Here is a 12,640-nt window from a genome sequence, read left to right as displayed (position 1 = left end):
AATTGTTTCTTGGGCTCTTGCATTCCTGTGGTCCTGCCCAGTTCTTGCACATTAGAGGTTTTTTGTAGCCTTGTTTTGGAGGATTATTATATTGAGAACTGAAATATTTTACTGAATTATTTTCTCTCTCTCTCTGTGTCTGTGTGAGAGAGAGAGAGAGAGAAATTGAGCGATACTCACATGTGGAAGTCGACCCTTTGGCTGAGCGGCTCTTCCTCCTATAACAGATCACACACTCTGGAGTTAAGTGGAACCATATTTTGCTTTGCTCAACGGGCAGCAGCGTGTGAGTCGGCTTCCTGCCGCAGATCACAAATTGGCTGTTTTCTCATTATTTCGGTGCTAGTGCTAGTCTTACTGATTGTGAACTGCCTCCTGTAACTTTGAGCCCAGCAAAAGAAGACTCGTGCTCTTGCTCATGTGTTTTCCGTGCCTACCCCACATCACAAGTGTCATCCGGCTTGTGAGTCAGGAAGGACCGCTGGGGTGCCCTCGAGCAGAAGTGGGTGCTGGACCAGGGGTCGGGAGGCCTAAGTTCTACTCCTGCTCTGCCATTCACTGAGCAAATCTGAGCCTCAGATTTCCCCAGACTAAGATAGGGACAACAGTGGCACTCACACCACATGGTTCAAGAATGCTCCAATAACTCTACTCTGTAATCCACACTAGAGGGTTTGTGAACCGGAACAATTTGGCTGGCATTGACCAGAAGGCTGGGGCACCTCAAAGACCCTCAATATATTTGATTGAAATTATCTAGTTCCCTTTCTGCCTCTTCACACACCTTCAGCCTGTGTGCCCTCAAAGCAAGAGTCCCAGTTCTGCTGCATTCTGGGGCAATCCCCAAGGTCATGCTAACCTGTGATGTTGTGTCTGCCTAGAGATCTCCCCGTCGACCAGCCTTAAATCCATAATGAAAAAGAAAGACTATGGCTTCCGTGCAGGAGGTAATGGGACCAAAAAGAACCTTCAGTTTGTTGGGGTTAACGGTGGGTAAGCATCGCTCCTGAAGCCCAGACTGCCCTCCACACTACCTCTCCTGCTGTTGTCCTGAGCACTCTCTTTTCCTAGGGGAAGCATCTGGCTTTCATTCTTCTTCAAGGGAATTAATCTCAACGGCCCTTTAAAACTCCCTCTCGGGTTTGCATGTGTTTGGCTTCTTGCCAGCTGTGGTAGTCTGTTGGATCCTGTGCTTTTAATATGTCTTGGCTTTGGTGTTCCCTGGGGCCAGGATACTGGTGCCTTCTGGTAGTCTGGGGACACATGAGCCCTTTAAGGAAGACGTTTAATCTGAACCTTAACACTGAACCTAGGACAAATTCTTAATTTGTAGAATTTCAAATTTCATCCTTTTAATTTTTTCCTTCCTTTAACTAACTTACGGCAAACCAGGCCAATGTTTTTTAGGATGAAGAAAAATGATCAATGTCTATTGACTCAGAACATGAACTAGACCTTATATAGTGTAGAGAGTAAATCACTGGATTTAGAATATTTTCTAAACCAGTCATTCAACAAACATTTATTAAGTACCGATGATGTGTTTGGTGGTAGGGATAAAAAGGTCAAATAAATCATTGTCCCTGCCTTTAACTCACAGTTTGGACATGGGCAGAGATAAGACAGAAGTAAAGGGAGAATGCTGACAGGCTGAGATGAACTCTAGTAGAGAAAGAAGTGGAGGATGGTGGGAAAGCCCAAAGCAGGGGCACCAGGCCCAGCCAGGGGTGGGCCCAGGAGGCTGCCCGGAACAGGTCGGAACCCCTGCTAATTTGGGTGAGACCAGAAGGAAGACACCCAATTCAGACAAGGGTGATGTCACTACTGTGGCAGGTTCTGTGAGCGTTGCTGTTCTCACTCCTGCTGACGCCAGACACTGGCCAGAGGAGAAACCATTTTTTTCTGAGCTTTCCCCAGTTTGTGTACAGAAAGCAGAATCAGACTAACCTCAAAGTCTAAAGCAGGTCCTCTCTCTCCCCTGCGTAAATACTTGCAAAAGTGCCAGCTTTGTGTTTTTTGTTTTTTTTTTTTAATATTTATTTATTTATTTATTGGCTGCGTCGGGTCTTAGTTGCGGCACGGGCTCTTCCTTGCGGTGTGCAGGCTCCGGAGCGCCTGGGCTGTGTAGTTGCGGCACACGGGCTCAGTTGCCCCGTGGCACGTGGATTCTTAGTTCCCCAATGAGGGATCGAACTGGCGTCCCCTGGATTGCAAGATGGATTCTTAACCACTGGACCACCAGGGAAGTCCCCAAAAGTGCCAGCTTTGTACCAAAACCTGGAGGTCCATCTCGTGACTACAGCCTGCCTCAGCCCCCATCACTGGCTCCGGGCTTTCTTCCCTTAAACATGCTCAGTCAGGCTGATCTTGGGGCCTTTGCATTGGCTGTTTCCTCCACTTAAAGTTCTCTCCCAGATATCCCTCAGTATCTGTCAGTCTGGTGCAGTGGTTCTCAACCTTGACTGCACCTTGGAAACCCTGGGGGAGCCTTAAAAATACTGATGCCTGACTCCCCCTCCTGGAAGACTCGGGTTTAATTAGTCTCGGGTGCAGTACAGGTATTGGGAACTTTAAACACCCTCAGGTGATTCTAACATGCAGCCAACATTAAAAACTTATGCTCTGGGGGCTTCCCTGGTGACGCAGTGGTTAAGAATCCGCCTGCCAATGCAGGGGACACGGGTTCGAGCCCGGGTCCGGGAAGATCCCACATGCCACGGAGCAACTAAGCCCGTGCGCCACAACTACTGAGACTGCGCTCTAGAGCCCGTGAGCCACAACTACTGAAGCCCGCGCGCCTAGAGCCGGTGCTCTGCAACAAGAGAAGCCACCGCAATGAGAAGCCCGCGCACCGCAACAAAGAGTAGCGCCCGCTCGCCGCAACTAGAGAAAGCCCACGCGCAGCAACGAAGACCCAACACAGCCAAAAATAAATAAATAAATAAATAAAATTTTAAAAAAAACAAAAACAAAAACTTCTGCTCTAATTAAAGTAGCCCCTCCTCCCAGCACGCTATCCCATGGCCCGTTGTTAGTTTACTCATTGCTCTTATCATTGTCTGAATATATTGCTTACGTGTTTATTTTCTGCCTTTCCCTACTTAGAGTTTAAGCTCAGTTAGGATAGGGACTTTGGTTATAACATTTAGAACAGTGCCTGGCACATAATAGGTATTCAATAAATGTCTGTTGAATGAATGAATGAACTTCCAGGTGGAGCTTTTATGAAGCAATTCTAAGAGAAGAACTGTTTGGTAAACTTAATATGTCCCGTTTTCTTAATCACAAAAGCAAAATGTTGTTCCAAGCACAGTAGAGGAAGAAATATCTGGGGTTTGAACAAGACAGAATGTGAGCATACCAGGGAGCAGTCTGGGTTTGCAAATCCAGTGAGCACAGGGGCTTTACGTAGGGACCACCATTCAGATGAAGGGCATGAGGGGGTTCAGGAGAAGCTGTGGCCCCTGGTCTCCCCTGGTCTCTGTGGCAGTGCCAGTAAGCCAAGAACCCAAAATCTTCATCTTAACTGGAGCAACCTCCATCGGAGGTCTCCTGTTGACCATCAGCAGGGGGATCAATACATCCTCCAGAACTTTCCTCTCTGGTCTCTGGTCTGCCACCGCAATAGAGTTGCATATAACTGAACATAAGGATCATTGCTGGGGAGGGAAGGCCAGTCAAGTGGCCCACGCCCTCACTTTTGCTGTTTTAAGCCGTGGTTGAAACAGCAACTGAGAAAGGCAGGTGCTAGGCTCAAGTATCCCAACCGTTCACGTGTCCCATGGAACCCTGCCAGGAGTGAACACAGATGGTTCCTCCCTTGTCAGCTGTAAGCTGGGATAGAACAGGGCGGCCAAAGGGAGGCTTCACAGTCACCCAGAGATGTGAAGATTTGTTAGGCGATTCAGAGAACTCAGGGTGGGGGATGTTTGCCTAGATCTGGGTCCCTCTCAGGACAGGACGTTAGGGTTCCAGAATCAAATGCTTTCATGAGAGCCTTGGATACCTGGATCATCTGAATGCATCCACCAATTAGGCCATGGGCTGTTTGTGTGTTTGTAGCGAAGAGCTTAGTTAATTACCCCTTTCCCCAAATGGCCTCCAGCATTAAAGGAACAGAGCTCTTAAAAGCATGTTCCTCTGACAGTAGGTTTCCTGGGAGTCCCCTTGCCCAGCACTGCAAGTGTAGAGAATGGAGGACGAGGTTAGCAAGCACGAAAGTGTTATTTAAAGCCCACCGAGTTCTCATTAGTGTTGACACGAGCATCGGGCAGGAAGCACGGAACGAGTGACCTTGTCTCCTTTCCCAGCTATGAGACCACCTCGAGTGAGGAGACCAGCAGTGAGGACACTTCCCCAGAAGACTTGTCTGACAGCGAGGCCGAGAAGAAATGTGATGGCCCAGAACATAGGCGGGGCAAGGATGCCCACCTCAGCTACAAGGCGGGGCAGGGCATTCCCGAGGGCACCCGTGACACAGACCAGGAACGCGGGCCTGGGGAAGAGCTTCCCCATCCCAAGGCTGAGAGGTGAGTCAGATGGGAACAGATGGGGCACTTGATCCTCTGAGAAAGAGCAAGGGCATTTATTCACCCTTTCATCTGGTCGTTTGTTAATTCATTTATCCATCCATTCACCAATATTTATTGAGTTTCCAATCTATGCCAGGTACTGTGCATTGGTTAAACTAAACAGATCTAACTTCTGCCTTCATGGGATATACTGTCATAGACAGAGCTCTGCATATGAAGCTAACATGGCCTTAGCACTGAAAATGTGAAGGACTCTACAGCTATTCTCTTGATGTAATCCTTCTAACAATCTGTAAGGTAGAAATTATTACAAGCCCCACTTTACAGATGTGGAAACAGAGGCTTCGAGAAGTTAGTGACACAGCTAGCAGAGATGGTGTTTCAACGCCTGTCTTTTGTGATTCTCCCACATGTTTTTCTGCCTCTCCCTTTGGCCATACTGACATAGCCCTGTTTTGGAAAGTGATGAGAGGTCACATGGCATGATGAAGAGAGTACTGACTTTGGGGTTGGACACACTTGGATTCAAATCCTACGTCTGCCACGGTGTTATTTAGCTGCGGTCGCCTCAGTTTCCTCGTCTGTAAAATGCGGATAGTAGCAACCTGATAGATTTGATCTGAGGACTGGATGAGAAAAAGTATGTAAAAAAGTATGCAAAATGCCTCCTGTAGTGCCTGCCACATAGTAGGCTCTTGATAAATGGGGGAAATGAGAATAATAAGTACCATTCATTATCATTACCGTCATCCCCAGCCTGGTTGCTGAAGGAGTGACGAGCAGGGAATGGCAGCTGATTGTCCAGCAGTGCCGCAGGGCTGCTCCAAAATAGCAGCGCTGTAAGGACGCGATGAGAGCGGAGCTTCTCGGTGACCAAATGCCATTGACTCCCAACCTAGGCCTCTCAGTGCTGAGTCTGCCCTTATACTAGCACAGGAGGAGTGAGTATCGTTGAGAGCGCCCCAGCTTAATTGATTTTCATTTTATTGACTCAATTAGCACTTAACTGTATCCTTCATGGAAGAATAACCGGAAGAAATTTGCTGCTGTGCATTGAGTCCTTTGGATTTGTCAAGTCACTCAGGCAGAAAATGTTGGCTCCAAAGTCAGAAAGATAACTCTCCCTTTCCCAGCGTGTCAGGAATGGCACTTGGGCCCGTGGCCCCCAAAATGCTTTGGTGGTCTGCTCCTGCCCCCTGAAAACAGCAGGATCCAAAGGGCAATGCGCTTAACTCACTCTTCAGAAGAGTTCAGAAGCCAAGCCTCCTCGTCAGGAGGCTGTATTCACCCAGTATTTCTGAGGAATGCCCCTGACCCCCCTGGGAAGTTGCCCAGTTTGGGTGTTTGAGTTGCTGAGAGGTAAAAGATGAGCGTGAAAGTCAAGGTAGGGGACTTTTTTTTTTTTATCAACATGGAGACTGATATATATATACACACACACATACATACATATATTTTCTTTTTCTTTAGATGTAAACCCTCAGAAGAATTCCTTAATGCATGCCGGGCATTGAGCCAACATCTGCCAGAAACTGGGACGACCACTGACCAGCTCTTGGTACTCTGATTTTTCATCATCATGTAAAGATTTCTATACTGTTTAAGTTTCACCTGGGTTGACTTGGGTCCCGTGCCTGAGGCAGCGGTGTGGGTGTGCACGGGCCCCTGTCCGCTGGCTGTTCTCTCATTTGCCCAAACTCTGCTGCCCAAGGTGATGGATTGTGCTGAGAAAGCGGAACCCACACACGTGCACAGGAACCAGGCCTGCGGCTCAGAGGCATTTACCAAGTGTTATTAGGCGTCCCAACCCGAATGTGTCATAGAACTTTTGTGGCTTAGGCACAAAACTGCCTCGCAGTTTGAGAGAACCGTGAGTAGAGTGGAAAAAAGCGGGTGGAATGGGAACCGTGGTTCTATTCCCAGGACCGCTAGATAGCGGTGAGATATTGGGTGAGTCAATTCAACGCTCAGGGCCGTGATTTCCTCATTAATAAAAGGAAGGTGGTGGACCGCATGTCTCCACTACCCTCAAGCCCTGGCTTTTCATTCTGTAGTCTTTACTGTTTTTCTTGAAGTGCACCTATGGCTCAAGAGACCAAAAGCAAGAAAATACATCTGTTTGCTCCTTAACACCATCATGGCCCATGGAGATTTAAACATGTAAGGATTAGTTTCTGCTTGAATCAAGAGGCACTGGCACAGAAACATTTTCCCAAGTCGTGAGAGCAACTGATAAGACCCAATGTGTAACAGCTTGTAAGCATTTTAAAGCCCATTTTGTTCTCCTTTGCGGAAGAGCCTTAAGAGTAAAAACGATTGATTAGCCCAGTTTCATGAGTATTTTATCTTCGCTGATTTGGCAAATAACTTGTTCCCAGATTGTTAAAGAACCAATATGTGAGGTGGATGTTGATTAAAACTCCTGCTACTTATTCTTAAATGAATTACAGAGCTAAGTTATTGCTTAGATCTTCATTTAAAATCTACCACTATGTTCCTTAATATTAGGATCTTTCTCCAGATTCTCCTGAAGATTCCACGGGTAAACGAGATATTCTGATATATAAGAAGTGTTTCAGCCACAAAAGGGTCCACTGTTTCCGCCTAGAAAATCGATCAGAGGACATACAAACCTGACATCATACCCACTTTAGGATCAAAGCACAGGACACCCCCTCTCCACCTTAGAGACAAAGCAGGTTGTGCAAGGACCTCACTCTGTAGAGCATGGGAGGTTAGGGACCCAGCCCTTTTTTCACCCCCATTTTATAGACAAGACAGGAAAGATTCAAAAAGGTTATAGGACTTCCAAGGTCGCACAGCTGAGCCAGGACTTATGCCCGGCCCCTAGGGTGTAGTGACTCCTAATTCAGCGGCCTTTCCAGAATGAATGTGAAATCATCTCTAATAGTCACAGCCTCATCGTTTCTCCTCCCCTTTAGAAAAATAATCTAGTCATGTTCCATTTTAAACACTTAGGTCATGTCACATGCAGAGTTGGTGTCATTTGCATTCATGGTTATAAAGGAGCTGAATACTGCAGATAGTGCGGTCCTGCCATGGGTTGTTAAACCATTTTCTCTGAAGGTCCTAGCAAAACTTAAAAGCCAAAAATAATTCGAGCACATCTGTTTGGGTTTTACTTCAAGCATAAATTGGGCATGTTGTTTGTCTTAGCTTTCAGTGTGCATTTTTCCCATTAGTAAAATGTTGTGACTTTCCAGCTGTGCCTGTTAAAAACATGCACATGCCCTGGTGGAGTCTGGGCTAGGGTTACATAGACGCATGAAAGAGGGGGTCATGGTTATCCTGTGCATATGGGGGATGTGATCGAAACGTACAGTAGACTCAAACTGTCCCCGAGTAATGTGCTGTGTCACTGGCTATTGTGTTGCTCTCCCAATCCTCCTGTCTACCTCATATGGGGGACCGATCCCACGGGTTCAAAGTGTGCTGCTGCATGGGGACCCCACTTACTCCTGAGCCCTCTAGGAGTAAATCACATGGACATTTGGAGGGAGCTGAAGGGATAGAAGTGGAAGCATCCTCAGCTGACCTTTCCTAGTGGAAATTAACACCCCTGCTGGAGCACCCGGGTAGGTAACCTCCTGGAACTGGAATCTGTTGATCTTTCAGAAGCAGAGCTTAAATACCATCAGTCAAGAGTGGTTCCGGGTCTCCAGCCGGAAGTCATCCAGCCCTGCTGTGGTGGCCACCTACCTCCGCGGGGTCCAGCCTCACTCCCCACACTTGCTAAAGCTGCTTGTCAACCTGGCTGATGGCAATGGCAACACAGCTCTTCACTACAGCGTATCCCACTCCAGCTTCTCCATCGTGAGGCTGCTGCTGGAAACAGGTCAGAAATGGCTGCATCTCTGCAGCCTGGGTCCCTCTGTGACGGGCAGTTCTTGTTCCCACTTCTTTCCAGCGAGGAGATTCTTCACTGTTCTGAGTTCCTCCTGTGTTCTAGGAGCTGGGCTAGACCATTTTTTCCTTTATTATGTCATTTATTCTTCACAACACTCTTGTGATGTAGGTATTATTGTTCTCATGTTACAGTTGAGGAAACTGAGTCTGAGAGAGTTATAAAACTTGCTCAGGTCACAATGCTGGTAAGTGGTAGAGTCACACTAAGTATTCAGTTTGTCCAGCTCCAGAGCTATACCACACTGCCTCTAGGAAAGGTCACATTTTCCATCTTCATCAGTACTTTGTAACAAAAGTCATGGCTCCATTTGATCAGTTTGACTCAATTTGATTCATTCACCCTTCATCAGATATTTGTGAACTGTGTATGAGGTCCATACTGACTACCACCAGAGATGCAAAGGTGAGCTAGGTGTGAGCCCTGTTCTTCCCAGGAGCTTACAGCCTGACAGTCAGGATGGAGCAGGATGATGGCTCACCAGAGAGAGGTGCAGAATGTGATTTCAGGGCTCCAAAGAAGTGAGATAATACCCTGTTTAGAGAGCAGGAAATGTGCACTGCAGCGGGTAGGTTCTGGCAGACAGAGAAAAGTCCCAGGCCATTGAAGAAGAAAATGTCAGGAAGAAAGAAGATTGTCCACTGGGTCAAATACTGTACTGTAGTGTCCCTGAAGGATGATGCCTGGGGTTGGTTGGCAGATTCGGGAAGGGGTCACTGGTGACTTTGGAAACAGTTGTTTCAGGGGCCTGTTGGGAGGAAACCAGATTGCAGAAGTGAAAGGAGTGACGTTCATGGGCTAGGGAAGGCAGTGATGTAGCACAATAGCTGGAGGAAGCAGGAGAGGATGGGGAGAGTTATTTCTGAGTGAATGGAGATGGAGGAGACCTGAATATGTTTGTTGGCCGAGAAGAAGAATCCGAGAGAGAGAGAGAGACACAGAGAGAGAAAGGGGCAGACAGAGAGAGACAAAGAAAGAGAGAGAGAGAGATTAAAGATACAAAGGAGAGAAGATGCTTGATGGAGCAAGGTTTTCGAGGAGCTGGAAACACCTGGAATCCACAGCAGAGGCAGACGAGGTCAGCATAGGCAAGCTGCTGGGATATTTACTCCTCTGAGATGGAAGCAAAAGGAAGGGAGGGTGGGTGAAGGTCCAGAGGGATTTGAGGAGGAGAGAAGGGAAGTGAGCATTAGGTTCTTAATTGTTGGAAGTCTGGAGGAAGGGAAGACTCTTCCCTCTGGTGGAGAATCATTGCAAATGGCCTTGATCATCTTAGGAGCTGGAAAGAGTGGTTAATAGTCAAACAAAGAACTCTACGTCTGCTGAGACGACACCACAGGGCTTATAGTGGAGTTTCTGCAGAGCGTGTGACAACATCAAGCAGCCTAGGAGTGACTGTGTGGACAGGCGGGGGATGGGACCGACTGAAGGTGTGTGGGTCCCAGTCGAATGTCATCTGTGAGCTTAGGAAGGCTGTATGAGGGATATCTAGGAGGGTACCTACAAGAGGTATAAAACCGCAAATGATCTACACGGATTAGGCCCTCTGCTAAGCACCTGGCACCTGAGATGTCATTTAATCGTCATAACGATCCTGTTATTAGGACAATTATTCCTGTTTTATAGGTGATGAAAGTGACACTCCAAAAAGTCAACATACTTGCTCTAGATCATGCAATGACTAAGTGTGTTGCTGGGATTTGAAGTCGATACCGTGGCAACCAGGAATTAGAGCACATGCTAGAATTGTACACCCTTACTTAGGAAGCTGGAGGGGGAGTTTAAACAGGCATCAGGAAGTCTGAATTTTGGATCCAACAGCTCCCCCCCAACTTGTATCTTGTCCTCCGCCCCCCGCTTAAATCCCTCCCACGGCTTCCCCTTGCTCTTGGCCTTCAGAAATCCCAGATGGCCTGGTCCTGCCTGCCTTTGCTCTCTCTGCCACCACCTTGCACCCTCCTTCCCTCCACTCCAGCCACGTGTGGGCCTCAAACTCACCACGCTCATTCCCTCCTTAGGACTTCTGCATTTTCTTTCCATCTGGACCCTTTTCCCTGAAACTATTCTCATGACTGGCTTCTTCTCATCATTCAAGTCACAGCTCAAATGTCACCGCAGAAGGCTTCTTGGTGATACATCTAAAGCGGCTGCCCTATCTCTCTCTAGCAGTACACCCAGTTTCTTTCTTCACGTGATCTTTGCTTGTCACTTCTATCTGAGTCTAACAGAACTCAGTTAACTTGAGGGAGGCTCTTGTCTGTCTCCTTCCATTCAGTATCCCCAGCACCTAGACCAGTTCCTGGCTCATGGTGGGTGTCGAGTGAAAATATTTGTTAGATGAACGAGTGGACGGATGATTCCTGGGAGCTAGGTTAAATTCCAGTAAACTTTCATTCTCCAAAAGTCCATTAAGCAGCCTTGAGGCTCTTTACCTGCATGGAAAGGTGATGTACTTAATGACAGCCTAAAGTTCTTTCTGCATCATCAGAGGAAGACGAAGTTACAATTCTAACATTCTTCAGGGATTCATGGATACCCTAAAAATGGTAGCTCAGTTGAGAAAGGCACATAATTAAAGGAGCATGACTCTCGGTTGCATTTACTGTATTCAGTGTTAGGGCCTTTCATTATAGAACGTGAATAACAACACCACCTACTGTTTATTGAGTGCCTTCCCCAACCCAGACACAGTGCAATACTACCATATGCAGTCCTTGCGGGGATTGTGAAGCAGATATTTAATGCATTTTCCAAGTGAGACAACTGAGGCTCAGAGAGGTCAAGTTATGTGGTCAAGGTCACAGAGCCAGTAGGTAGCTAAGCCAGAATTCTAACCATGATCTGTCACCCTCCCAACCTGGGCTTTTTTCTACTACCCGAAGCTAGGTTCCAGGGACACTGTGAGACCTTAGGCACACCTATTATGTGCACAAAAACTCTAAAGATCCATAACGTAGCACCTGCATCTCTAAGGAGCTCACAGGCTTGCAGCCTGTTAGAAGTCCTCTGGTTGGGCCAGGGCAGGCTGGAGAACAGACAACCTTTGATTTGGTTATTATAAATTTCTGCTGATGTTGTCCAAGATCCAGTCAATACTCATCAACCCTAAAGTGGTTTGGAAGCTTTTCCCTTTAACATGCTGAAATAGCACAACAGCTGCAAGCATAAAGAATGAAGGGGGCTGGGAAGACGGTCTGAAAGTGCCATTCCTTTCCCTCACTGTAGTAGGGGTGTTGAGGAGGGCAGATGTGTCCCACTCCAAACTGGGCTCCCTTCCCAGCCATTTGTGAAGCATCTGGAAAGCACATTACAAACTGTAAAGGGCTGCACAGAAGTGACTCATCATTATTGAGAATAAAGCCATGGGTGCACCTCCAACCCTTTAGTCCGTTGTGATCCGTCCTCTATTTCGCCAGGACGCCTCTGCAGAAGAGGAAGCTGGCCGAGTTGGAGGATGTTCAGTCGAGAGCCTTCTCCTCGCCTCTGGGGAGGTTGGTTTGCTCCCTGGAGCTGCTCAGAAACATCTGCTGTGAAAGCCAGGGGTCCTCAGCCCCTTTTCAGAGCCCCTGGGTAGGAGTTAGTTCTCACTCTACTGAGTTATAGGTCACGTTTCTGAAGAGAGTATAGAGAATCGTAACCTGAGGCTCATTTACGCATCTTAAAAGCAAACATAAAATAGTCACGGGGTAAAAATTTTAAAGTCATTAACGTGGCAACGCAGATATTCCCGTCTTTATCAGAACAGAGTTGTGAGGCGATGCATAGAGTTATTATTCGGCTTTCATAGCCCAGCTTGTCATGACAGTGGCCAGAGAGGCTTCAGGGAGGAAACTGCAGATACATGAGCCCAACTGTATCCATTGGCATCCTGGTCCACTATGACACATTTCTGAAAAATTGTTTGGGGTGGAGTGGAGGGAATGTCAAACAAATGTTGTTTTATTTTTTCCCCTGCACAGAACTTATAAGTAACCCTGACATTTTGTCGTAAACCAGATTTGTTACAATGAAGCTCTAAGTCTTCAAGAGCAAGTAGCAAGGATGTAAAGACAAGAATGCCATTCTGGACAATAATAGTAATAACAGCTAACACTTATTGAGTGTTTATTATGTGCTAGGAGCTGTTCTAAGTGCTTTTAATACATTAACTCATTAACTTTCACAGTAACCTTATAGATCCTGT

The 12,640-nt window shown here is 47.0% G+C and overlaps 1 protein-coding gene across 1 annotated transcript in view; it reads left to right on the top strand.

Annotated features, from left to right (window-relative positions):
* Positions 1–12,640, top strand: part of KANK4 (KN motif and ankyrin repeat domains 4) — a 36,604-nt gene that overhangs the window by 14,117 nt on the left and 9,847 nt on the right. Inside the window, exons 4-7 of the mRNA XM_036837070.1 lie at positions 882–993; positions 4,311–4,529; positions 6,003–6,090; positions 8,169–8,388. Of these exons, the coding sequence (XP_036692965.1) occupies positions 882–993; positions 4,311–4,529; positions 6,003–6,090; positions 8,169–8,388 (639 nt within the window). The remainder of the gene's footprint in view (positions 1–881; positions 994–4,310; positions 4,530–6,002; positions 6,091–8,168; positions 8,389–12,640) is intronic.

Source organism: Balaenoptera musculus, chromosome 1 (genome assembly GCF_009873245.2).
Source record: "Balaenoptera musculus isolate JJ_BM4_2016_0621 chromosome 1, mBalMus1.pri.v3, whole genome shotgun sequence".
In the NCBI taxonomy this organism is placed as follows: Eukaryota; Metazoa; Chordata; class Mammalia; order Artiodactyla; family Balaenopteridae; genus Balaenoptera; species Balaenoptera musculus.
The sequence above is the reverse complement of the archived record's forward strand: the minus strand, read 5'-3'. Positions and strand labels throughout refer to the sequence as shown.